This window comes from Platalea leucorodia (genome assembly GCF_965183815.1).
Source record: "Platalea leucorodia genome assembly, chromosome: 4".
Classification (NCBI taxonomy): Eukaryota; Metazoa; Chordata; class Aves; order Pelecaniformes; family Threskiornithidae; genus Platalea; species Platalea leucorodia.
This window is the reverse complement of record NC_138826.1, coordinates 55,072,024-55,098,914: the sequence shown is the minus strand read 5'-3', so window position 1 is coordinate 55,098,914 and position 26,891 is coordinate 55,072,024. Positions and strand designations below refer to the sequence as shown.

Below are 26,891 nucleotides of genomic sequence, written 5' to 3'. Positions count from 1 at the left end.
GCAGGATAAAGGGTACTATAAAGAGTTAAGAAGAGTAATTGTTGTTTCATCAGATTATGTATTAGTTCAACCACGCTAATGCAGTGTAATATCTAGACAAGCCCTATAATTGGAGATAGTTTGAAATAAGCTTTCAGCCATTCATGTGCTCCAGCTCTAAGTTAATTTCGCATCTAAGCCATTAAGCAAAAAAAAACCAAAACAAACAAACAAAAAAAAAAACCAAACCCAAGCCAACCAATCAATAAAAAATAGGCCATTATTCATTAAAAACATCTTGAAAATCAGGTTGTTTACAGAGACTGGGGTGCGTGTGTTCTTTTTCAAAAGCTTGGGACTATTTTTTTTACTCGTTTTGCAAAATGTATGCTGAATCTGAGAAGTCAAAGTCAGTGATATGTCTCGCAGAACCACCTTTTTAGTTCACGTGCAAATCATTTGAACAATGGTGTGAACTACCTGCGTTCCAGTCTATTCTATATGTACCCAACATAGAGGAGTAAGAATTCACTTTGGGGTCTGTAGTAAGTGTCAGTGCTTTCTGAGTCATGATAGGAAGGAAAATGGAGCTTTGAATGCAGTTCTTTGTTGAATTCTTCCTTGCCTCTGACCAACACAGTTTAAATGCTCAGATGGCGTAGAAAGAGACTGGAGAGGGTGGATCAAGACTCTGCCCCCTATCTGTGTATAAAAGGAGAGTGACGTGCCAGAGATCCTGCTTTCCTTCTTCCCCTGCTGTTCTTTAAGGATGATTCACACCATATGAGCTACTGTAAAGAAAATTAACTCTATCCCAGCCAAAACCAGTACAAAAAACTATGCTGCATTTCTGCAGCTAGTCATGGCTTGTAAGAGAAAGTCTCTACAGTTAATCATGCAGGGAAACATTTAGCCTTCTTTGCTAATGGGATCTTTCTAGGAAAATATGAATGTGAATGAACAAGCTACTGTGACCCAAGTAATCTGCTGACTGCTGGCTCTGATCTCTCACGTTGCTTTTATGCATTAAAGGAAAATCAGTGTAACATATCTACTTAGTTGCGAGGGGGATTAATTTCTGATGATCAGCTTACATTCTGAGGTTCAGCAATTGGGTGTTTCTGGAACATGTATAGATGTGTTAATCTAAATGTCCAAGATATTTTCATCTGCTAATTTTCTGTTTTTACACCTTGTTCTGCTTCCTCCACTTAACAGTGCTTCAAAATATGCTAACTACTTCTGGTACAAGCAGCACTGTCTATATGTGTGCATACACAGTATGAATACTTTGCCGGCTACTTAGGGGTTAGCTGCCTTTAACCATTCTGTCATTAAATGTCCCTGCAGATAAAATATTGCATTTGTCCATGTTCACTGATGCAGAATCATTTTAAAATCAGTTGGACTTAATTATTTTTATACACTTCATTTTTGTCTTCATGTTCCTTCAGGCTTCAGACTTGATTATCACCCCAGCTACGACTTTCAAGGAAAAACCAGACCCCAGTGGTTTGGTATTTGGAACTGTGTTCACTGATAACATGCTGACAATTGAATGGTCCTTGGCTTCAGGATGGGAGAAACCTTACATTAAGCCACTTGAGAACCTTTCATTGCATCCAGCCTCCTCATCTCTGCATTATGCTGTAGAAGTGAGTACTGAATTGATTTGGAAACTGCTATTTTGTTTCATTAGCTCTTGAAGCAACAGCTTTGTAATGCAGGGACTATTACTATCTTAAGTTTATTAGTACTGAGTTACATTTTGGTTTGTTAACTGATGTCCTTCCAGAATAATTCCATTATTGACAACAGGTTATGTTTATGTTAGTATGACTCAGAAGCAACTCTGGCCTGTGGAGTCCAGCTCACTTAACTTTCTAGCCTGGTGAAGGTCAGACCTTTCTTGTGTGGTGACAAATTCATTTGAGAAAGCATTCTAGTTCACTGACAATGGATCAGTCTAATTACTGTCTCTGGTGTAACTTAATGAAACCCTGGATAAGATCGTGTGAGATTCTAAGAGTAGCTTTAATTTGGGGACTGAACATGCACTTTGTGAAAGTTATTTTAAGCTGTTTTAAATCCATAGCTTGGATGGCAGGACAGGCTAGACAGATGCTTGTTTGCAACTCCAAACAAGTCTGGAGAGCTCCGAACTAGATTTGATACATTCAGCATATACAAGTGTATTTAAGCAGAGAATATACAGCAAGGAACTTTGGAAAGTGAAATGTTAAGTCGGAAACCAGCGTGGTTAACAGTTTCCGTGCTTAGCTGCTTACTGTCTAAAGCTGCCTTTTGTGTCTCCAGAGCAGCTTTGGCTATACTCAGATCTGTGTGAGAGCCTCAGCAGGGCACAGATGCTGAAAGGGAAGCCTGCTTCTCCTCCCATTTCTGGGTAGGGGGGAGTGTCTCCACTGAAGTTAGTGGAGTTGAGTGTGCTTCTTTTATTATTTCTTTTCTTTTTCTTTTTTTTTTCTTTTTCTTTTCTTTTTTTTTTTTTTTTTTTTTTTGTAACTGCTGGTATAAGGGAAGGATCAAGCTTTTCCCTGCTTGTTGTCCCTGAGCTCCTGCCTTCACCATTTTTTGTTGTTGCTCTTTTTTCCCCATCTAGTCACCAAGCCTCCAAAGGTCCTGTGTAAATTACAACAGGCCCCTGTGACTAAGGCTGCAGCTCTTGATCTGCCCAAGAAGTAAGAAACCACGCTGGAGTCCCAAATCTATATTTCACTCTTCGTAGCATATTGTTTTAATGCTCGGCCTTTGGCCCAGTCTGAAATAATTGCTAATATGAATATGCTCTTATTTTTTTTTCCATTTTTTTTATTCTTTTACCCTTATTGCATCACGTTTCCTCTAGCCAAGAGGACAGACAGAGGAGAATCTGGTACCAATGCTGTGGCTCAATGAATACACAGTGGGTATAATAAAAACGATGAATTTGGCATTCCCTTCCCTTTCTCCTTGCCCTCCATGATGCAGTGTGATAGTCTGGATCTGCTGAAGTCCAGATCCAGCTCCTGTGATGTACAGATGTCAGATAATATTGTTTGCACACCACTGTAGCAACTGACCATCAAGCAACCGCAGCAGTTGCTTTTATTCAAGTTGAGCATTTCTGGAACACATCACTGTCTCCCTTTTTAATGAGTGAAAGGTTTTACTGAGCTCTGGAAGGTTAAAAGTATTTCTTTTTGGAGAAAAAGATTTAACAGCTTGAGAAGGCTTTGTGTTTCAGTAGTGATGTGATTCTTACTTCTCGCAAACCATTGATCAAATCTTAGTAGTAACATTCCTTCCTCTTCCCTCTCATTAAAAGTTCTGTGAATGTGTTTGGGAGAAGGGTGGGGGGAAACAACTTCTGTGATAAGAAAGTAGCATTACAGAAATGTGGTATTAGTTAGTAACTGGCCCAATAAAAATCGTATCGAAGTATCAACCATATCACCAGCTATGCCATCCTTTATTAAAGACAGAATGTTTTTTTTTTGTAGCTACAATGTCTATACTAGGAAGAGGTTTTTTCCAAAACTGCATACAAAGCTTTTAATAAGGTTGGCATTGCCATAGGAATAAGATACATTTTGAAGGCAAAAAGTTCTGGGTTCTAATTCTGGTTCTGCTACGTAGTTGGCATGTGGCCTAAGGAAGATTGCCGGGATTCCTGCAACCCAGTTACAACCCAATTAAAATTTGTCATGTGGAAGGACCTAGCTCTGTCATGGGACTACAGAAAAGCTTTCTAAACATTGTATTCCACTGATCCTTATGGGAAAATGTTATAGAACTTAATGAGACCTTGAGCATTCTACTAAAATTACTTATACACAGGATTCTTTTTTCCAAATAAAAATACTTGCAAATGTAGACTTCCGACCACACAGAATGTATTTCCAGCCATTTTTTGTAGAGCGGTCAGGAGGACATGTCTGAGGAGACTGACAGCAGTGATGCAGTTAAATTCATAGAACTCATACTGAAATTTAATATACAAAGAAATGCTTTAGAAAATAAATTCTAAAAATCTGAACTCTTGTCTATAAGCATAAGTGATCCTTTAATACTTAATCTAAACAATTCCTGTATATATGTATATATTAATGTGAGCTTATATAATACATGTGTTTTCTATCTATAACTATAACTGGAAATTATCAATCTGTAACTGAAAATAACTATGGATAATTTGTGGGCATATGTTTTTTGCCGTGGTTAGGAGATGTTGTAGAGCATTGTGCTGGGAGGGTGCTGGTGGGATAAGGGTTTCTGGTAAATTGATTGTCAACACCAGTCATCCAGATTCTGCAGTTTGATGGGATAATTATGACTAATTTAAGTTTCCTACAAAGTATAGATAAAACATTTTCATGTGTTCTTCCTCTACTGCAAGGCTGATGCATCTGTCTCTCATGCTAGCTAAATTCTCTTCCACAATGTAAGGGTATGTAAGGGAAATAAGTGACCAAGATTTTGCTACAACTGCAGCAAGAACTGCAACAGAATTCCTTTAATTACCTTCTTCTATGCTTCCTACCAAAATGCATTTTGGACAGAGCCCTAAAAACTATTAACATATATAATTAAATTCTATACATCTTGTCCGTAAGGGAGAATACTGTTTTGGCTCAGCCTTAGGTGTCAGTCAGGATGTGAGGGAATAGTTAAGTCAAACACATGCTACAAATTTTAATTGCTGTAACCAAATTATGAAAAAAATGGTTATCATTAAGTCCCCTGCCAGAGAAAGATATATCTGAAGCATAGGCAGGTCGTCTTTGTGATATAAACTTCATAGTACTACCTCACAGGAGTATGTTGCAAGGATGAAATAGTTAGCATTTATGCTTTGAGTACTGTGAGCAGGAAAGTGCAGTTCTTTTATTTCCAAAAGGTGTGTTCTGCTTTTGCACAGATTGTTGTGGGATAACACGTCTCAATTATTATTTGATTTCTTTTCCCTCCTTTTTGGCTTGGTAGTTGTTTGAAGGAATGAAGGCTTACCGAGGAGTGGATGGCAAAATCCGCCTGTTCCGGCCAACCCTCAACATGGACAGGATGGCGCGATCAGCAAGACGAGCAACTCTTCCAGTATGTAGCCAAGGCACCTTATTCTCCTTATGCCAGAGTGTGCTTTCATTTTCAGAGTGCAAATCTCTGAAACTTTACAGTAGCGTAACATTTATCAAACACTCTAACTCTTGAATAGTTCAGTTAAACTTTGTTACGAGATCTTATTCAGTGAATTGTTTGAAATGCATTTTTCTTTTAAATCACAACCATGTTTTGCTTTCTTTTTTGTCTCCCTACTGCCTCATATGTACACAGTCTGTTTCTGAGGGATGAGCGCAGTTCTGCAGCTATTTGTATGCACACAGCTGATGAAATTGTTCTGCTGCTAATGTTCTTCCTTTTCTTCTTTCCACTTCAGTTAAGTCCTTCAGCTTCTGAGTGCGTTCATTTTTGGTCATGCTAGCAACTTAACGCTGCTTTTAGCAGTTGTATATTGGCCAGTGAATTTCCTCCCACACTTATAAGCTTTATTACTGTAAGAACTTTGCAACTTTGTAAAACCGGGAGGCTTGGTGGGCCCCTTGGAGTTCTAACCCGAAGTGCTCATCTGCAGAAGAGGTGGTGCCATAGCTTGCAGCATGCCAAAGTGAAGGTGTTGGCTGTGCAGGGAGTTCTCTCCGTGTGCTTTGAGGACAAGAAGGGTCAATGGCTCCTTTTTACTATCTCAGGAGAACACTTTGTGGCAGAAGGAGTGCATTCAGGATACTGTATAAAAAGACACAGTGGCAAAGACCATGGGATCTTAAATTCTGTAAGAAATGAGCTTAAGGAAGATGGTGTAGTCCTATGAACCTCTACGGACTGTCACTGTTACATATCCTGATGAAGTGTTCCCCTTAGCATATGGATCTATAAAGACCACAGAGTGTTCAGGCTGTATTTCTCCATTTGCTTTCCTCCCTTTGTTTTTCCTTCCCAGTGTTTTGACCAGAATGAGCTGTTAGAGTGCATCCGGAAGCTTGTGGAAGTGGAAAAGGAGTGGGTCCCGTACTCAACCTCTGCCAGCCTGTATATCCGTCCTACCTTAATTGGAACTGAGGTATGAAACATTTTTTCCCCTCTTAACTTTTGTGTATTTAAGCATGAGGCAAAAGCTTCCATCCATAAAGGGAAATGTGCAGCAGTCACTGGACAACAGTATTACAGTTCAGGGGCAAATTGGTTTTATGTTTTTACTTTTGAGTTAGTCACCTGTAGCTTTACTTCACAAATTTATGTTGACCACACCACCACCTAGTGGACACATTGATTCAGCTCACAGAAAGTAAACTTCGATTAACTATTCTGAGTGATAATGGCAAAATTTAGATTAACTTTGGTTTTGTACTAAAAAGATAGTTATTTGTGACATGGTAATGTATGCCTTTAAAATACTAATAATGTGGAGAAAATGTGAAGGAACAGAAATTTGCTCTGTAGATTTTGTGATTTCATCTCATACCTCCATCCTGACCTTAGTGAGGAGATTTTGGAAGATTCTACCCAGTAAATTAAGATGGCTCTTCTGAGAGAGATTTTTAACAGCACTAAGAACAAGTTCTTGTGTAAATTTATTCTTGAACCCAGACAAACCTGACCTTATAAGAGGCTCCTTAGAAACTATGTGTTAGTGTGTACTCTGTGAGTTTCATGTGGGTGTGAGTCAAGCCTATAGTATTTATAAAGGGAATTAGAAACAGGAAGTTTATTTTAATTAAAATTTTAAGGTTTGGGTTTTTTTAGCAGTGGCAAGAGAGAAACCTATAATGATAGAGCATAGGATAAGGAAGCTAAAGAATTTATGGTTCCCAACTAAGCAAGTTACTCTTCTGCAATATCCACATCTATAAGTTGTTACCATACCTGAGCATTATACATTTCACATGTGTTTTAGGACTCCATTAATTTAATTCTTGTAAACTAGTTGCAGATTTTCAGATGGAAGGATCTCCACTCCGTGACTGTAAAGTATTAATATTAAAAATTGAATTTTTTTTCCTCTGCTTTTGTTTTTGGAAATTCTTTTGCTGTTGAGCTTTGCTTCAGGTTAGCCAACGTATCTGGCCTTTCCACAATGTCATATGTTGTTTCCAGGTTGCATGTCCTGCTAATTTTTTATGAATCAGCACAGTTAGGAAACCCAGTCAACACTATCTTTTGAACGATCGTGTAAGAATCAGGAAAAATATCAAGATCTCATTCAGTTAATCTTCTCAGAAGTTTTGCTGAAGGAGTAAGGTAGACGGAAATCAAAAGAACCCTCTCAGCACCTGAGGAAGGCTAATTTGTATTTTCCAGTAGTTCCATTATTACACTATTATTTTCATCCCACCTCCCAATTTAGCTTCATGTGCTTTGTGCACAGTGTTTTGCTTAGACCTTTGGTCCTAAAGATCTAAGTTCAATAACTTTTTTTCAATGGAGCCCTAATCTTAGAAACCAAGGATGAGCTTGTTCTTTTTACAAGACTGGTTTCTCTGAGTGGAGAGAAAATAGCAACCCATTCACTTGCATAGAAGATCCCAGGAATCATGGACAACCAGCTGTACATAGCCCTGCTTGAGCAGGGGGATTGGACAAGGTGATCTCCAGAGGTGCCTTCCGACCTCAATCATTCTGTGATTCTGTGGTCAGTCCTGAGCTTTGCAAAGAATCATATAGTTAAGCAGAGTCTCCTACCACAGGATTCAGAGTTTGACCAGTGCCAGACTTTTCACCTCCACCTTCAAGTATTGATGGTGATGGCTTGAAGTGTGAGAAGCCATCTCTCAGAGACGAGGGGGAAAAAAAAAAGTGATACATTCCAGGTTATTTCCTGTGCTGTTGTGTGAACCATTTCCAGCAGGCAAATCATTTTAGCTTGTCACACAGCCATTCACAGAGCCAGCACTCAACTCTACCAATGCCAGTTCTAAGTGGCATTGGCTAATTCTTATCACTAATGCAGCCGACAGTGGTTCCTCCACTGTTGTTGTTGCTAGCAGTGGTCCTTGCCACTCCTCCCCCCAGAAGGCTTTGCAGGCTTCTGCTGTGATTAATTCATATAATTATCTTGTTAAGTTAATTTCTGAATTCTCAAAAGCTTTAAACTATTTGAGAGGATTAGAATAATATATAGATAAATAAAACAGCTGCAAGTGAATGGTGACAGTATATAAAATTAGGGTTGTTATGTTGCTTGGATAGGGGGGAAGTTATATAAATATTTTCTCTTCATGGCAGCACTTTGCATTGTCCTGGTAAAAGCACTCTTGTGCTGCAGTTCCTCTGAAAGCAGTGTTTCAAAAGCTGATTGTGCAGCATCTGATGTTTGGAGTGAAGTATACCAGTATCTTTTTATTTGTTTACATTCCATATTTTCAGCCTTCCCTTGGAGTGAAGAAGCCGACTAAAGCCCTACTGTATGTCATACTGAGCCCTGTGGGCCCTTACTTTGCAACTGGAAGCTTTAATCCAATATCCTTATGGGCAGATCCGAAATATGTAAGAGCCTGGAAAGGAGGAACAGGGGACTGCAAGCTGGGAGGGTAAGTAAACATAATTCTGCATCTTCTACATAGCTCACAAAGGAGATTTGGTTTTTAGTGAAGTATCTAATCCAGCGGAAGTAGAGGTATTAAGTGTAGCAGTTAAACAAACAATGCACTATAACAAAGATTTCAAAATTGTACTTTGCAAATATTATTTATACAATCCAGTTGCATATTTTTGTTTGGATATCACAGCCAAGTGGATTATTTGCAGAGGCAATTTTGCAGCATCTCAAGCTGAGGAACTGGACCTGGAAGGTGTCCATGTAATACTTTGCCTGTTCCCCTTGCAGAAGTTGACACTGAAGACATCACGTCTGTGATGCAGCATTCAGTATAGCAACCTGCTGCCAACTGGGCAGGGAGCGGCATTGTCTGCTGATCTTCTTCCTTGGCAGACCGTCCTGACAAGCCATCTGCAGTTAGCTAGGGGAGTATGGGTGTTTAAGGGAAAGCATGAGACAATTATCTGCATTGACTTGTCCATAGTCTGGCAGTTTTCTGCTGAACTAGGCCAAAGCACTAGTAAGGTAGAAACATAATGGTTAATGTCCAAGTACTTGAGTTGTAGAGTGAAGCTGCTTAGGACTTGACTGGAGCAAGCAACTTGGATGTGGCTAAATAAATGACTCTATTATACATCCTTGGTCTCTGGTTTAAACGAAGCTCATTTTCTCTACCTGGGAGTTTCTTTTCTAGGCAGCTAGTAGAGTAATCAAAAGGCAAGAAAACAGCTTTCCTTCGTTGAGTCTGATGTTCTGAGACCTTTACTCTTTATTTGTGAGTTTTTGCTTAGTTTTAGAAATATCATATTTCCTGTGCATCCTTCATACATCAGCTGTGAAAAAAGGAATAGCCTGCAGTCACTACTGACTTGATTTGTGCTCAGAAGTGAGAATTTAACTCCAGTGTGGTCAGCACTTTTTGGAGCTGCTGACTTTGGGTCTTGAAAGTTGTTGAACATCAGAAGTGAAAGGGTTTTTTCCTCCCCCCTCAAAGCAGCTACAGAGTAAACACATATTATTCAGTCAGGTTCATTCTGTAGGCAGGATTTTAGGAAAGCAGTTGCTCCTCGAGGATATGGAATTCATCAAGGCCCATCTGCAGCTCCTGAAGCTACTAGTTCTGCGAATGTCTTTTATTAGAAAAGAAATAACTCGTCTCTGGTGATTTTTGTATTCCAAGAGGTTCATCTGACATACATGACCCATCTGTTCATCTGACATATATGAGATGAGGTAGACAATTTTGTTTTGCTTTTTTTTTAAAAGGATGAGCTGGATGGGAATGGTTGCTCTCTCTCCAGGATGGCAACTGCTAAATAAAGATAAATGTTTTCCTAACGTGTCTAATTGCAATGATTAGAATGTCCAGAAAATGGAACAAGAGGTATTTTTAAGACAATTTGGATTGATATGTTTTGAGCCATTGATGCTGTTCAGCCCTTCAAAGTTTTTGGGTTGTAGATACAAATGGTCTAGTGAAATACTAGTAGAGTACTTCCAATGAAAATATTCCAGGGACAAGCAGTGACTGTGCAGAGCACTTGCTCATAAGGTAGATGTGCACAAAACCTTGCATAGAAATGAGAAAATACCCAACCAGATACTTATAACTGTTTGTTCTTTCTTTTTGTTTCTGGAAGGAATTATGGTTCTTCTATTTATGCACAGCAAGAAGCCCTGGAGTTAGGCTGCCAGCAGGTTTTGTGGCTCTATGGAGAAGATCACCAAATAACTGAAGTTGGAACAATGAATCTGTTTCTCTATTGGATAAATGAAGATGGAGGTACAGTAACACAAAACATGAAAACTTTTAACAGAGTAGACAGTTGGGACCGTAATCCACAAAATGATTATTAGAGTGCAGATCATCCTAACCTTTTTAATGAAGACAATTTAAGAAAGGAAATGTCTGTTCTCTTCTGAAAACTGATAGGTGACTGCCAGTTATACCGTTGTGGAAGAGGAGATTGTGGAGCAGCTGTGACTACTGCCTACTGATAACATACTAAACTGTTGGGCCAGTGGTCAGAAGGTTAATGTCTAGCCATACACAAGGCCACACTGCAGGTGTGGTGTCAACTCTAACAGCATTCTTGATCTTGAAGGAGGTGTTGGGTCAGAAACAATGCAGACATACTAAAGACACTTCATGGCTGTGTAACTCTTGAAACTCTGTGGCTTTGGGCATGAGTGGTTCTCATCATCTCTTTCTGGCAAGTCAAATGTTCCTGAAGCATAGCCAAAAGTATTTCAGCATCCAACTGATGAAGAACTCGTCTCTTTCTTTGAAGAATTTGAAGTTCTGTCCAGTGGAGGCAGAGAGAGAGAAACATGGCAGTCAGCGTTCCACATTACTAATGCTCAAGATATACCATCATTCTTGAAGCTATTTTTGCCTCTTTGTACCCACAGTCATCTCTGAGCAATGTACATGCTGATTAGAAAACTACCTAGTTAATGAGCAGCCAACTATTTAGGCATCTCAAAAACATCCATTGGGCATGCAAGTACTCAGTGCTTGAGAAGTGATAGCTGCACCTGAGAACCGGTTAGGAAGACTACATGACTCTGTGTCCTTAAAGGAGTAAGCCAATGTATAGGCAAGTGAATAAAAGGATACCTCCTGACTTCCATGAGTGCTGGCCCTCCATGAAAATTAAGTGTTATTGAATTTTTGCATGGCAGCAGATGCAGGGTTCAGACTCTGATTTTGTCACAGTGCCATGGGTACCCTTGAAAATTGACATTTTTCTGACAGCGCTCAGCTGCAGTACAGAGGTAACATTCTGTGGGGACAGCAGTGTGCTTTGGATAGTGTAGGGTAACGGGAATGCAGCTACCTGACTCCCATCTCCAGTTTCATTACTTATTCTTCTGCAAAATCTTTACCACTTTTGTACGAAGAGGGATGATACTCCCTCAGTGTTAAATGAGTCTGTGAAGTCTTGTGAATGAAACTATAAATATGAGAAATGTTGTTGTTGTTGTTGTTGTTGTTGTTGTTGTTATAGCAGCAGTAGATTTGTCAGCGTAGCTAGATGGCCAAATTCACGCTTTGTGTAACTTCACTGGAGAGACACGAAAATAGATTTCGGCTCATTCTGCCCAGGGAAAGGACACTGAGGGGGGACGTAATTAGAATTCAATGTTCTCATTGTACTTAAACCAGGAATATGCTGGAATTATCCAGCTGCAGCACCGTACTGTTCCAAAGATCTGCCAATCACTGCATTACCAGTGCACTACTGAATAGTACTATTGTGAGGTGGCCGTAGCAAACAACTTGTAATTCATGCCACCCAAGCTAACTGTATACTGGCAAACCTGCCATTTCACACGACATGGTCATTAGCATCATTGGAGCACTTTGCTGTCTCCTGGTGTGTTGATTAATGCTTAATTTATGATATCTTTGGTTGAGAATCACTCTTGCTGCCAGTGTGTGTCATCACATACCTGCCTATGGCTTTACATTGTGATTTAAAAAGTGTTTGCCATATGTTCTGCCACTTCACAAAGGATACTTACTTAGGCTGTGGTTTTGTTTTGTCATGCAAATTCTGCAGCTGAGAGAGGGATCTAACATAAAAATAGTGAGGCAGAAATTGCAGATCATCATCAAAATGAAAACGCACTTCTTTGTGTGTTCAGAGATCACTGGAGTAGTCTGAACTGCTCTCCTTGGTTTGTAACAAATCAAAGACCCAGCCCAGTAAAGCCTAGACTGAAGAACATCTATGCTTCCAATGATCTCCAAATTTTTATGCTTTTTGTGCAACCCTTTGCTATATATTTTCAGTTACATCACTGTGACTAAACGTGACATGTTGTCTTGGGCGGCAGGAGGAGCCTGGAAAAATATTTCATTTGTAACATCAAGGAGGGAGTAGGGGAGGAAACTACTCAATTCCTGGTAAAATAACATGACACTCTACGCTGCTCTTGTATGCCCACTGCTGCTCTGGCTGTGGCTTAGAATTTGTATCCCTGCTGTTGCATAAATACAGGAGTGTGACATTTCATTCATCAAATACTGTTTACGGCTTATGTTCACAAAGTGAAAATTTTGGTCACCCTACAGTCCCTTCCACCTGCCTCTTCAGAGCACATACCAATCCCAAGAAGCTGTTAACATTGAAACTTGTTTCCTTTAATAATGTCTGTTCTTCTGCCTAGAATATAGGCTTGACTTTATGGAAAACCTTAAAATTTCAACATATGTCCAACCTGAAGGTTGCTAACTATGAAATCTGTGTGCACTTTCCAAAAATTCAGTTTCTTCAGAATGATTTGGAACCATCTGGGCTCTACTTCTAGCTTTAATGTTAAGGCATTGTGAATAGCATTCAGACATTAATTAATATTTTTGTGCTGTTACTAAAATGGGGATTAATAGTGCCCACTTCAAAATAGCTTACATAAATTAAAAAGTAAATATGTTAAAAGATTCTCTGGAACAGTCAGGTAAAAGATCAGGCAAGTTTGCTTAGGGTTCTGTAGGTGGAGGATTATTTGTGCTGCAGAAGTATCTTGTACAAGTAGACTACTAACAGAATAAGGATCGCACCTTCTGCTCTAATAGAAAGCCATAGCAATAGCATGGAGGGGAGAGCAGCAGATGAATGAGACGGCAGACAAAGAAAGGGAGGGGAAAGTAATTGAGGAAAGTAAATTGACAGAGATGTGAAAACAGAGTGATTGCATGAGGGGAGAATAGAACAAAAGCCTGAGGGAAATAAGGAGAAAGAAATAGAAAGGTCCAGAACAAACCGGGAAAGGAAGTCAGCCGTTAATAATAGCGAACTAAGGGTTTCCTGGGTTCTCCTTGATCCTGAAGTTCACTTGGTATCTGCTATCATTTTGGTAAAATACATTTTGGTGAATTTCTCAGCCTTGTTATAGTGTCACTAGTACTGAAGGCATCCCATGTTTGGAATCTTATCTGCTATATGTGCAAAAATACAGGTGTGTAAAAACTGAGGTTGTGTAATATGCAAGACCTCATTTTAAAAATCGCTTTAAACACTCTGATGGAGTTCCATTGTTACAGCATGTCTATACCATGCCTGGTGTAATGGGCACAGGACTGTTAGCACTACTACTATAACAATAACAGTAGTCAACCGAAGGGAAACCCTGACATTTTTCTTCAAATGCCTTTCCCCCTCCTTTTTGCTACTGTACATTTTAAGGCTTCTGGCCCATCAAAATAATTCAGAAGGCAAATGGAGTCTGTGAGCTCACAGTCTGTTTTTTTGGAGATGGACAAACTGATGTCATATGGAGCCTGGTTTGGCATCAATTCACAGAGAGGATGAGCTTTTTGGCATGCCATCTTGTATAGCATTATCATCTCTGCCGGATACCAGGGGAGCAGATGTTCCTTGGGTGGCCCCAGGCTGGTAGGCATCATATGGATACTTGACAAAATTCTACAGGCTGTTTGAAAGATTTCAAGACTCCCATGTCCTGTCTGCTGAGTGCTGTTTGGCGGCTGGTTTGGCCTGGCACCTTTTCAAACTAGCTCAAATCAATTAATATATGTTGTTGAGCTTAAACAGGTCCTGGCCAAGATCTGTGGCAACATTACCAGATAGATAGAGAATATTATCTGGTGCGTAGTCACAGTCTTTGGTATTAAGGTCCACATTATTGGAAGCTTTCTGCTAGAGAAAGGGGAGCACTTGTATATGACTGGGACACAAATGCAGAACATCAGGTTTTCAGTGTTCACATGAGCCTTGTGGCTCATGGAAAGTTTTTAAGTCCTCTTCTTTTGACAGTTGTGCCAGAATTAGGACCAGACATGCATCACGATTAGGAATGGTTCTAGACAGACTCCGAAAATGGAAAGCTATTGTTCCTGACTGTGTGAAAAAGAAGAGACCACTGCTGTACTTAGGAGTCTGAGATAGGTTAGGGAACAGCACTATTGGTTAGTCAAAACAGAGCAGAATATATAGCCTGTTCTAGGGCAGCTTTTTTATACATTTTGGCATGACAGTTTACATCTGTTACATATGTGTGTATGGATCCTCATAAAAGGAACATGGAAGCATAGGTAGGAAAAACTTCTAGTCCAAATGAACAAATCCAGGGGTGGCTGCATTAAAAAGTAACAGACATTTCCCAAGAGAATGGACAGTGAGTAGCAGATTCAATGAACAATTCCATTTATTTATCCTCCATATCCCACCCCAGCTCCCAAAGCCCCCTCTTTCAGAGTGGGAGACAGCCTATGCGGGTAGTCAGTCTGGAGCTGTGTATGCGCTGGCTGGCCGGCAGTGTTTGTGCACAGAATTATCTAGCTGACTGTTGAAAATAGAGTATTAAGCAGCTGAGCTCAACCTGCTCTCTCAGTCCAAGGATGAATACCGTGTTTCTCTCTTCTATCCAGCTGCAAGTTTTCACAGGACCTACAGAAACATTTTTTTAGACAGCTTGTCCTTTGAGACTGGTTCAAACAGGCCTGGATTCAGTGATCTTTTGTGGGTAGGGAGAAGGGGGCATAATAAAAACATGAAGATACATATCTTATTCTTTTATGTGACCTAGGTAAAAATGAATCAAAAACTTTAATGGTTTGTGGTATTAATGAACAGGATAGTATCCTAATAAGATCAAGAAAGATAATGGATTTTCATTGGGAAGAGAAAATGGTTAGAAAAAAAATATGAAGGATATTACTGAAAGACTGTGGATGTCTTCACTTCTCAGTGCAAATCTGAGACTGTCTTAAAAGAGCCTGGCTGTCTGAAAGAGTAAATGTTCAGTATTCTCCGATAATAGAAATGACTGAGTATGCTACGTGATGATTTAAAATGAAAGTGACAGTTTAAAATTAAAAAGATTAACTCTGATTTGCTGCAAAGGTCAGATGGAAGAACAAAGACTACATGCAAACTTCTGTGTTGTAATTTAAGTACTTAGCAAGTACAGATTACCATTTATCTACTGTTTAATTAGTTATGTTAGATGAACATTTATCTCATGTTCTTTTTCAAAAGCAAGCAAGAAAAACAAGCTAACAAATCAAACTAGTCGAACAATTTGAATTGTTGGTGCTTTTGGAATTTTATTAGGACTGCTCTTCTTGTGTAAAGAGAAAATTAGCGGGGAGAAAGGATGTCTAGACGAAGACAAAAGATCATTAAGGAAGTCTCCTCTCAAGATGCATTTGGCAAGGTTTCCACTGCTTTGCTTGTTCAGTAAATGGGCCTCAAAATTTCTGGTAGATTTTTCATATTAATGCTACGAAGTAGGTATACTGAGCCCCATATTCCTAAATTAAGTAAAGCAGTTCAAGGAAAGTCATGATTTGCCCCAGCGTTATTAGGCGTGGCTTTCCCTTATGCCTCTCTATTCTGAATTTGAAGACTGAGCCATTCAGTGGTTCCCACTAGTTATAGAGTGAATCCATAATGCACTGAGGAATAAAACCTACTACATAATACATGGCTTTAGCCATGTATTTATTAATGTATTAAATATGGTTTTTCCCCACCCGCTGAAGTGTACTCAAAAGGTTCCAAAGACTCAACAACTTAATGGAATTGAATTTGTGTAACTTGTGTTCTTACAGAACTCTGATAAATGTTGCATCTTTCTGGGTAGGGAACATTTCTGATATCTTTCAACTACTTTTTAATTTTCATATTTGGTGTAATATCGGTAAACGTTATTTTTGTTTCTTTGTTTTTCAACCAGTGTTTCTATTTCTTTTGTATTTGACAGAAAATGAACTGGCAACCCCACCTTTAGATGGCATCATCCTTCCAGGAGTGACAAGACAAAGCATTTTGGATCTGGCACGCAACTGGGTGAGTGTTTTGACCTTGGCAGTAATGGTTTCAACTATCATATTACATCGACGAAAGTAAGCATTCCTGGTGCTGGGTATCTTGAAGTTCAACTGATCTGGTCAAATCCCTTAACCTAAATGGGAACTAAGGGCATGCTAATTCGTAGATTCCCAGCAACATCATCAGAATACCCACACCTGTCACACAGAACAATACCAAGCTTGTTAAAGTAGCTCTGTGTAGTATTTAACATGAAAATTCTCAGTAAATCCACTGGTACCAGCAACTTAAAGCAAGGAAACAATTACCGTGCATGACCACAGCTATACTTCAGTCATCAGCACACTATTTGTCCACTTAGTTCTCATGGTTCCACCCTTATTTCTAATAACTAGCATGCAGCCTCAACTCCAGCCACAGTCTTGAAGTCATCTGTCTGCTTCCAGGTTCCAGTTCTGTAGTGTAGCCATCATAGTACTTATTTGGACACTTGGGACTACCTCATATCTTGAAATGCAGCAAACTGTTAACTCTGCCTGCACTGTATTCAAAGGGTTTATTGTGGCTTGGATAAGAATACAGCCAAAGGCTCATCAAGCCCAGTATCCTGTCTCCTGGTTTTGGCCAGGCTTATGTTCAGGGAGGAGTGACAGGAAAAACACAGGCATGTGTGATACTTTCTCCCTGGTATTAACTCAGCTTCCAAACACATGCAGCTGAAAGACTTCCTGAAATACAGTTCACAGTTATATCACTTAAATCTAACTTGCAGTGAAGAGAGCTAGGCATGTACTTCGTGGTGCATGTGTACCACTTGTTGACCTGCATTGAATTCCTATGCATCTTTATTTGTATTGGTGCTCCTCTAGTGCAGATATGCATGCACACTTCTCAGTCCCATCTCCTTTACAAGACAGATAGATATTCCCAGTTGACAGGGCTTGTTTGTGAGATACCAGCCTCTCACCTCAGTCCTCTTGAATAATTAGGTGTCTTCTGCTCTCACAAAGGTTGTTGTCTTCTTCCTGACCTCCATTCCCTAACCTATCTGAAACTCTGCTTACATGGTATCCCTGCTTCTCTCTACAAATACTATCCTGTCCAGAGCTAATCATGTTTTCTGCTATCGTAAGCATCTCTGTTTCATGTTAAAAAGCTTGCATATAAAACAAGGGCTAAGCATTATTTTGGTCTGATAGGACAATAAAGTCCACATAAATCCATGAAGTGAAAATTTCAAAGTTTGATGTTTATTTTTGTTCTTTAAACATGTCACCTCAATCAGTTGCTGTGCATTCAATCAGTTGCTATGCATTCTTCAACACGTAGAAGGTAAAATACTTCCTATGTTAAGACTGTCCAATGTGAATTGCTTTACTCATACCTGCAGTACAGTTAATTTTTGTATGTGACAGCTGTGTGCAGGCTACAGTGTGAAATTTCACCAGGGATTAAAGAAATATATCACATCTAGTTGGCTTTGCAGGTGGAATTAACAGAATGTATTTTGCTCAGGAATTGTCTGAGCGCGGGATGCAAAACTCTCTTGACATAACTGAGTATTTTTTGTACAAACTATTACATGCTAGAGACCATGAGTAGTCAGATCCTGTGTCACATTACCCATGACAACTTCTGCTATGTTATTCCCTAATGCAATATTGATATTCTGTACCAAATCAGAGGGAAGTGCCACTTAATCATCAGCATTGTATCTGGCAAACCACTGGCTTCCATGAAGGTCATTCTTTTGATTAGAGTCTATCTTGTGTGATACTGAGAGTTTTGAAAAGATTGCAAGATCTCAACCAAAACTTGACTGATTGCCACTAGGCTAATAGTTCTATTAGAGGTGTTTCAAGATGAAAAACAAAAACACAAACTATTTTTAAACTTTTTACAATTTTTATGGTTGATTCTTATTGTGCAGGGAGAATTTAAGGTGTCTGAGCGATACATCACTATGAGTGACCTGACAGCTGCCTTGGAAGAGAACAGAGTAAAGGAGATGTTTGGTGCTGGAACAGCTTGTATTGTATGTCCTATCTCTAAAATTTTATATAAGGGCAAGGTAAGAAAATGTCTCTTTTTTTTTTTTTTTCCCCTTTCCTTCTTTCTAAAGAATTTTAATATAATTAATTGCAGCTGAAGCAAAAAACAAGTGAGATAGAAAAGGAGTGCTGCCAGAGACTCCTGGAAAGATGAACAGTGTCAATATGTTGTTTCCCAAGTGAAACTGCTATGTTACTGCTATGTTGTCGGAAGAGAACTCTCCCTCTTGTCTTCTGGGTTTTTTTAATAGTTAAAATCATAAAATCTCAATTCCTGGGAAATGCAAAAATAAATATTTCCCAGCCCAGCCTGTTTGAAAATATAGAAAAATACATTCTCCCATGTTACTTTTATTGAACATTTTTTCCAAAGTTAAGGCACCTGGGAAAGGTGAGGAGAGGAAAGACTTTTACAGGGAACCAAATTTCTGAGCCACTGCATTCTTTCCTTCTCAAGTTCATCTCTTCTTCACTCCTCATTGCAGGGAACCTAGCTCTGGTGGAAGAGCTGTTTCAGCAGGGTGCACAGCTGCTTCCACCTACTATATACCATATGGGAGATTTCTCCTGCACGGGTGGAATTCCACAAGCATTCAGACTGTTAAGCTGACTTGCTGCTATTTAGCCAGCACAAAGTTAGTTCAGAAGGCTGGGTTATTGCAGCTGCATATATGGGTGTGCTTTGTTCCATTAAATATGACAAGTGCAGTAAATGTCTGTTAGGTGACACTTCTTGAATAAATAAGATGGAATAAATGTATTGATATTATCAGATGCTAAGATAATATGAGAGATATCAAGGTGCTGAGTGATGATAAGTACTATAAATGTACCTGTTGTGTTTCTACATGATATACTTTGAAATGAAATACTGTATATAGTGTTACTACTCTTGCCTGTACAATATACCCTCCGATTTGGACAGATCTTTTGGAAGGCTTAGATTAGCCTTTGTTTAAAAACAGCATAACGGTTCAGCTAACCTAACTTTTCACTGGCTCAGCATGCCCTCCTATAAAAAACATTACAACAATCATTGCCTACTTGTAAGGAGGGCTAGAAAGCTTGATAAATATTTATTAAAATTCTTGGTGACCCTAAGGTATTAATACGTATATAAAGCTATTATTACATGTTATTCTCTCTCTCTCTCTCTCTCTCTCCCCCCCACCCTCCTCCCCCCTTTCCCTCCCCCCACCTTCTTTATTCAATGTCAGCATTTGCACATTCCAACTATGGAGAATGGACCTCAGTTAACAACCCGTTTCCTGAATAAACTGAGTGATATCCAGGTACGGTGCTTCCTCTTCTTTAACCAGATAAAATAATAAAAGGTGACCATTTGAAAGCATCAGAAAATAGTCTTTTTAATAGTGGTGCTATAGGCACCATTATATAATAATATAGGCTCTTTGGTGTGGTTATTCTATCATTTCTTTTTTTTCCCCTGAGAAAGTATGATATGAATGGAGAATGATATATTTTTTCCCTTTTCATCTTGGAGGCTGTTATCAGTGAAATCCAGTACTGTTGTTATAGGTTCCTTTTTAAGGGAAAAAATAACATTATGAAGCATCTTAATAGCCACAATCACAAATGAGTTTAAGCTAATCAATAAAGAGATGGGTGAAGGAGTAAGCACTCACTGGGCACAGCCAACTGATCACCATTTCTGTTTCTCAGCATCTTTCCAATCACACAGTCACTTCTTATTCTTAAAACAGTTCCTTCCTCTGTGATTTGCTAAATATCAAAGTCTATTTGGAATCTGCGCTTGACCTCCACGTCTGGGTGTAGAAGTCAATACCATTTCAGGTAAAGTCAACAAGCAGCACATGATAGCCCTTCTTATTTTAGTTACCTGTTTTCTTTTCCTTATTTAGTGTAGTTTATGGTGCGGGGGATCTGGGGACAGGAGTAAGTCTTGGCAAGTTACAAGCCCCTTTATTTAAGAGCTGATAGCAGCTGCTTGGCAGTATTGTCATGATTTCTTCAAATCACGTCTGATGATTACTGTTCTACATCCTTAGCTTTTGGCTCAAGATGTTCTTAGGTTTGCTACTAAAATTTTTATCTTTCTGCCAATAAGCCCTGAACTAAGAATCTTCTTGAAAGATTGTGAGATGTACTGCACTACATAGCAACTCTATTAAACCCAATAAAATTATCAGAACTTTTTAAGAAAGAGTCCTGAAATTGATTTTTCTTTCTATTTTACAGTGTGTAGAAATAATCTGACACAGGGTTCTTCTGATGAGACCCCAAACAAAAACTACTCATGAATTGCAGTCTGCTGTCATATGTTGACCCAGCTAAAATCCCATGATAACCAGGTTCATTTATGTAATGTTATTTATTCAGTGTTTTGTGCTACATTGCACTCCAAGTTTAAATCCATTGCTATTCATTGTGGTGTTTTTTCATTGCTTAATTCAAGTAGGGTGAAGCAGTCTTAGACAAGGGGAAGTCAGGCCATTCATATCATTTTGGTGGTTCTTCTGTACTCTTGTTTCTCTAGATATTTTTAACTTTCACCGCTGCTGGTCTCCAGCATAACTACTTTTTTTTTTTTTCTTTTATCCCCCCGCAACTTGTAGCTCAAATGATGCAGCAAGACCACTTGACTGTTCTTCACTAGGAGGATGATGTGGGATCAGCATCTCTTGTTCTTTAGAATAGTATTGGACATTTCTGGGTGCAACTCAGGGAGGAAAGAATTCCTGATATTCTGGTACCTTTGTGTTGGTGGCTGAGCCAACTTTCATGGGGGCAAAAAGAGACACTCCCCCATCATGTTGCTGTTGTTTCAGCTGTGCAAACTGTAATGGCTTGGGATCTGGGTCTTTTTCTTCAAACAGTAGGACTGATAGCTAGCAAGAAGCATAGGCTCCTTTGGTTCTAGATTTTTTTACTTGGTGAGGCGAAGGAGAGGTTTAGTATTGCATGTTCCCAGCTCAGTTATACGTAACATTTTTATCATCTTACTATATGAGAATACACAGTAGCCTTTTTCCAGAATTCCACTACATACCACAGTTTTATTTCATCTTTCTCATCCCAAGTGCCTGATACACCTATCTAAAATAACAGTTGGTATCCATCACCTTATTTTTTTTTTTGTTGTCATATGTCCAGATTTATTATACACTTTTCATTGTGATACATACTGGTCACTGTTTCCACAGCACTCTGCTCTGTGTTGAAGCCATCGTATTAGTATGCCAAGTATCTGTCTTTAATGTGTAAAAGCACTTGTGTAACTCCTGCGTTACCTTCTGATGTCTAGGCAATGCTTTTGCAATATATGTTAGGGCCTTCAACAACTTGTGATCAGTTTGAGTCTCCACTGATCACTTCTAATTGCAGTCATGGAGCAGCTCAGCATCAGAAAGAGTTGAGGCCAGTTCTAGCACCTTGTTGAGTGTTATGTGTGGGAATAGGTCCTGCCTTAGCAGTTTGTGTCATGAGACAAGCAAGTGCCTTCTCTAGAAGAATGGCTTGTGAAATCCAGAATTCTGTTTCAGAAGACAACACTGGAATATGTGTCTTTCTCCCTTGGCCAATAGATAGTGAGTTGATTATTAAGACAAATTCATTCAGCCTGCTCCCTGAGGCTTCCTTCCACGCCCTACCTGATTACCCTGCTTTTCCAACCCCAACCAAGGCTGAAGAAGTGTGGATTGCTTCTAACCATTATCTTTCTTGGATCTTTTCGCTTTACAACTATGCACATGGACCTTTTTGACTTTCAACTATGTATGTACCATGTGTTCATTAGTTACGCACCAAGAGTACATCTGTCACTCCTGGGAAGTGCTGGACTATTATGTATATGTTTACTTCTGGGGTTTCTTCCTTCTTTAAAAAAGCCAGGAGAGTTAGAACACTTCATTGTTAGAAACATGATTTTAAAGAGAATGATGGCAGCTTCCCCTTTAAGAGTCAATCAGTTGCTGGTTGTGTTTCTGCACTTTTCTATCTGTGAAGAGATGAGTTCATATCCAAATGGACCCCAAGTTGTCATACAGAAAAAAATGCTGCAACACACAAAATGAAATATATAATACTCTTAAAATGTCAGGGGAGTTTTCAGGATCTTTCACAAAGATCTTTTACATATTCTACCAGAAGGGGAAAAAAAACAGGTCTCTCTGCAGTACCATTGGACTATTGTCATATCATTTGGATGGTCTGAGGCTGTTATTCCAAAGGACATTCAAGTTCTGAAGAATAAAATGCAATGGAAATTACAGCCAAACACAGCTTTGGTCTCTGTGCTGTGCTGTTGCCTGAACTAGGGCAATGTATCCATTTCATGTTGGACAACGGACATTTGTAAAAAAGTAAAAATTCTCAATATCAACATTGTCCTGTATTTGAACCTGTGACCAAGAGGTGCAGGGCTCCATATCCAATATCATTATACTGATTCCGTTGTGTACAATACGTGCTTTTTTTAAATTTTCAGTTTATCTTCATTATTGTGTTCCCAAGTCTGTTTTCATGCTGCTCATTGTTCTTTTGCAAGTCTTCTGTGTTCAACAGGATTTCTTTGGATTTCAACAGCTGTTCAGTGGAACTAGAGCTAAAGTGACAAATTAGAAACTCATGGGCAGAACTGATTCCATTTCTCATGCCAATTGAAAGAGACAGTAGTAGCACTGCGATATACATTTCCCTTCCTATCTCTGAGTGGAAATCATGATTACTAACGGCTGATAAAGATTTTAGATTAAATCATTTACATTGTATACGGTAATGGTGTGCTTATGAATGAATTAGTCATAGTACACTGTCTTCTATAACCGCTTGAGTTAGAAGACTTAGAGATGAGATTCTTTTCTCTGGGAATACACTCAGTGAAATACCACTCAGATGTTTTTGCGGTTTTGCATTTCATGCTTTGAGAATAAACAAGCTTTTGCTATACCCTAAAGCGTAGATCATGGTGCAGCTTGGAAGGGATGGATAGAAGGTAAGATTTGCATATTGTTTATACTACATGATATAAAATACATTTAAACAGTGCAGTCAAGACAGAAGTGAACCGACATTTAGTCAAAAACCCTATCTTTCTCAAAGCTGCACAATCTAAATAGGTACCGCAGTGGAAAAGAACCACGGAAGGAGAATGTATGTGTTAATTTGTACAAAGCAGGACCTGGAGAGGGTGGGGGAAAGAGGAATGGGATTGACTAGGCTGAGGTCACAAAGTCTTTGACAGAGTCAGGAAAGGAAGCTAAATCTGCTTTTATTTCCAGAATGAAAACATCTTGATTGTGGTATAACATCTTCATTCCCCTTTTAATTCTGGAAGCAGGTTCAAACCATAGTCAAATGGCAACTCAGACCAACCCTTGCAATTTCTGAAGTGTCAGCATCAGAGCATTAGATGATACTACTACTAAAGCCAGCAAAACTTACAAATAATCCTCTGGGCTTTGCCTGCTTTCTGATTTGGGGGAGGTGGGGGTGCCACTTTTTCTCTGAGAAGCAGTGATATGAAGGTCAGACACATCTCTTTTTTTCTCCCTATGTCCCCATTCTCAACAAAATTGCTTCGCATGAGGGTAATCCAGTGCTTTGTGGTTAAACTGATGATACATCTGCTTTTCCTTGGTTAGAGTTCCCAAGGCAACCACACTGACATCTGGGAACATAAGCTGGAGATCTTTTGAACAAGTAATTTGTCCAAGGTCCTGTGTAGCACCATAACCAGTGTTTAGTCAACCACATCACAGACTGCAGGACAGGAACAGCAGAATTAGTAATGAAAAGAAAAAGTAGATGTGATACATGTGGAGGTCATTTAGAGGCTTTACCTGCTGGAGTAAAGAGTAAAACACAAGCACACTGAACATCATTCCTTTGTGGATCTAGAAGTGTGTTTTTCTGGCTCATCCTGATTTGGAGCTGTTGTCTTTTCCCTGCTTTAATGTCCCTTTATCTCCTTTCCTGCTGATGCAGAACCTGGATTGGAGGAACTTCCTTTTATCCTCTCTGGAGAAATTATCATCAAGTGATCTTTTCAATCTACATAAAGCCTCTAAAACCAGTCTTTATTCCTTGGTGAAAAGTGTTTTCAAGCTCCCTGAACATGGTACTATGAGGGAAAGGGCTCCTAACTTACATCTGCTGCTAGTCTGTCCACCTCTGCTTTACTTACATACTTGAGCCCTATGTACATTTTTGGGGCTCCCTGGAGCGTTGTTTACAGGACTGGTGACAAGGAGCTTTAGAACATGGAGCCAGTTTAACAAGCAAAAGTGCTGCTTTGGGACTGTATCCTCCCCTGGAAGGGATACAGCTCCATGTGGTAGGTTGCCTTTGTTTCTGCCTGGTGATCCTGTTGGTTTGCGTATGGAAAGATGACTTGTTTTATTTGGGTTACAATTCTCTCTAATTGTACTCTGTGGTATTTGTGATGGGTTTTATTTCACATTCAATCAGAGTGCTGTAATAAAAAGACACCTTGAAAATAAAAAGAAATAAAACCAAATGTGTTTGTTTATTGGAGCTTGAGCAGGGGCATACTTATGAATGAATTAGTTCACTGACCTCAGGGAATAACTGTATTAAATTGATGGAAAGCTCTACTGAAGCAGGACTATTCTGTATCATCTCTAGTGAGTATCAGTATTGCCCCTTCCTAGTCTACTTATTGGAAGATGGATAAAGCTTCAAGCTGCCTTTAGGCTTTGCTCAAATCAAAGACAGAAGTAGAGGCATAAGAAATAATGTAAACTACTATCAGGGTGGTGGATATGAATCTGCCTGAGGATAGACCTAAGAAGTTATCATAACCGTACACTGTTACTTTTAACTTTTTTTCTTAAACTTCCTTTTTGCTTTGTTTCAGTATGGAAGAGAAGACAGTGATTGGGCTATGCTGGTGTCATGAAGGTGGAAGAGTTCAGACCCTCCAGACAGAACAGACATGAATAATGACAACTTCTCTGTAGCTGCCTGTGCGTAGCATAGTTTTTGTATCAATTTGCTCCCCAGGATGATTTTTTTCCACAATCTGGCAAATGTGAACACAATCATTTTGATTTCTACTGTAATTCTGTTAGTAGAAACCTGTCTTCTTGGTAGAGGTGCTAAATGTTAGCAATAGAACTTTCCTAATGGTTTTCTTAGTGCCTCCCTGTGTCTTATGTACAGTCTAAAAACTTGTAAAATGCTCTTCAACTGCTCTTCAATTTGGTTTGTTTTAACTGCCATCACCAGCAGAGCACATTGTCATATAACACAAAGACATTGCCTGTTAGCTGGCCACAGGGTTCTATTCGCATTATTCTGCATTTTGCTCTGTGTTCGGGAAACAATTAAGTTTAGCCATATGCTCTTTCCTTTCATACTCTGCTTGTATGGGAGATTCCTGAGTTTGCATAGCACTCTAGATCCCCTCATGCATACTCTGTCAAATAATAGCTCTGTCCTTTGGGCCAAAATTCTCTGAGTCAATCTAGCCTGCAATATGCTCCCTGTTGGCCTGTTGCCTTTCCCTCCATGCAGATATCCAGTGGCTGCTTGGGCAGTGCATACCTCTCTAATAGGTGAATACATCCTTCCATACATGATTTACAGGGCTGGATTGGGCCCTGGTGACACAAGAATTACATTTTGTCTGGCCTAGCACAGAGCTGGGCGCTGCGGACACAGTGTTGCCTTCCAGGTGAATGTCTAGAAAATAAGATCAAACAACTGCAGCTGTGAAAGCTGAACCACTCTTCACAGCAACCAAACCTTTGGATTGAGGAATTTCTTTCATCATCCAGTCACATAATTTAGATTAGCAAAATGTTTTTCTTGTACCCTTCACCACTTGCTGTGAAATGTATCCAGGCTCCATTGACACACACGTACTTTAATAGGGCTTTCCTGTTAAGGAGCAAGCTATGTTGTCAACAGAAAATATCTAGCACAAGAAGGAAAGAGATTTCATTCAAACCCTGGTTTCATTCTGATTAAGCACATACTACTTCATATACTGCTACTCTCTCACATGCAGTCTGGATACTATTTGGAGGCAATATAGAGCATGTAGCCCATAGTTAGGGAGATAACTTCTGCAAATGTTCACTAACAATCATACTGTAATATTTATTAGCTTTCTCTTTTGCACACAGCTTTGTTGAACAGCTTTAAGATATCTCTTGCCAAAAAGGATCACCATATTCTGTATCAATGTTCCAAAGTGCTACTTAAGTGTAAAACTGGTGGAACTTTACTGACACTAATGGAGTCCTAGAAGAAGTAAAAGTGAAACATTTATTGCCATAGTTTGCAGTAGAGATGCACTGGTATTAAGGGAAATATTTAGCACTTTATTTTTTTTAAGACCCAAGAGTATCTCTCCCATGCTTTATAAGTCCTTTCTAGTTACTGCCATTTGTTAACATAGTTTAAAAAGGCAAAATATAATTTCTAATAGACCATCCATGCCTTATGCAACTTCTGAAAAGT

The 26,891-nt window shown here is 39.3% G+C and overlaps 1 protein-coding gene across 1 annotated transcript in view; it reads left to right on the top strand.

Moving 5' to 3' along the window:
• Positions 1-25,486, top strand: part of BCAT1 (branched chain amino acid transaminase 1) — a 60,717-nt gene extending 35,231 nt beyond the window's left edge. Inside the window, exons 3-11 of the mRNA XM_082309103.1 lie at positions 1,434-1,634; positions 4,963-5,073; positions 5,975-6,094; positions 8,398-8,561; positions 10,210-10,352; positions 16,304-16,389; positions 18,302-18,442; positions 19,640-19,714; positions 25,282-25,486. Coding sequence (XP_082165229.1) covers positions 1,434-1,634; positions 4,963-5,073; positions 5,975-6,094; positions 8,398-8,561; positions 10,210-10,352; positions 16,304-16,389; positions 18,302-18,442; positions 19,640-19,714; positions 25,282-25,323 — 1,083 coding nt within the window. The 3' untranslated portion in view covers positions 25,324-25,486. The remainder of the gene's footprint in view (positions 1-1,433; positions 1,635-4,962; positions 5,074-5,974; positions 6,095-8,397; positions 8,562-10,209; positions 10,353-16,303; positions 16,390-18,301; positions 18,443-19,639; positions 19,715-25,281) is intronic.
• The last annotated feature ends 1,405 nt before the right edge of the window (positions 25,487-26,891 follow it).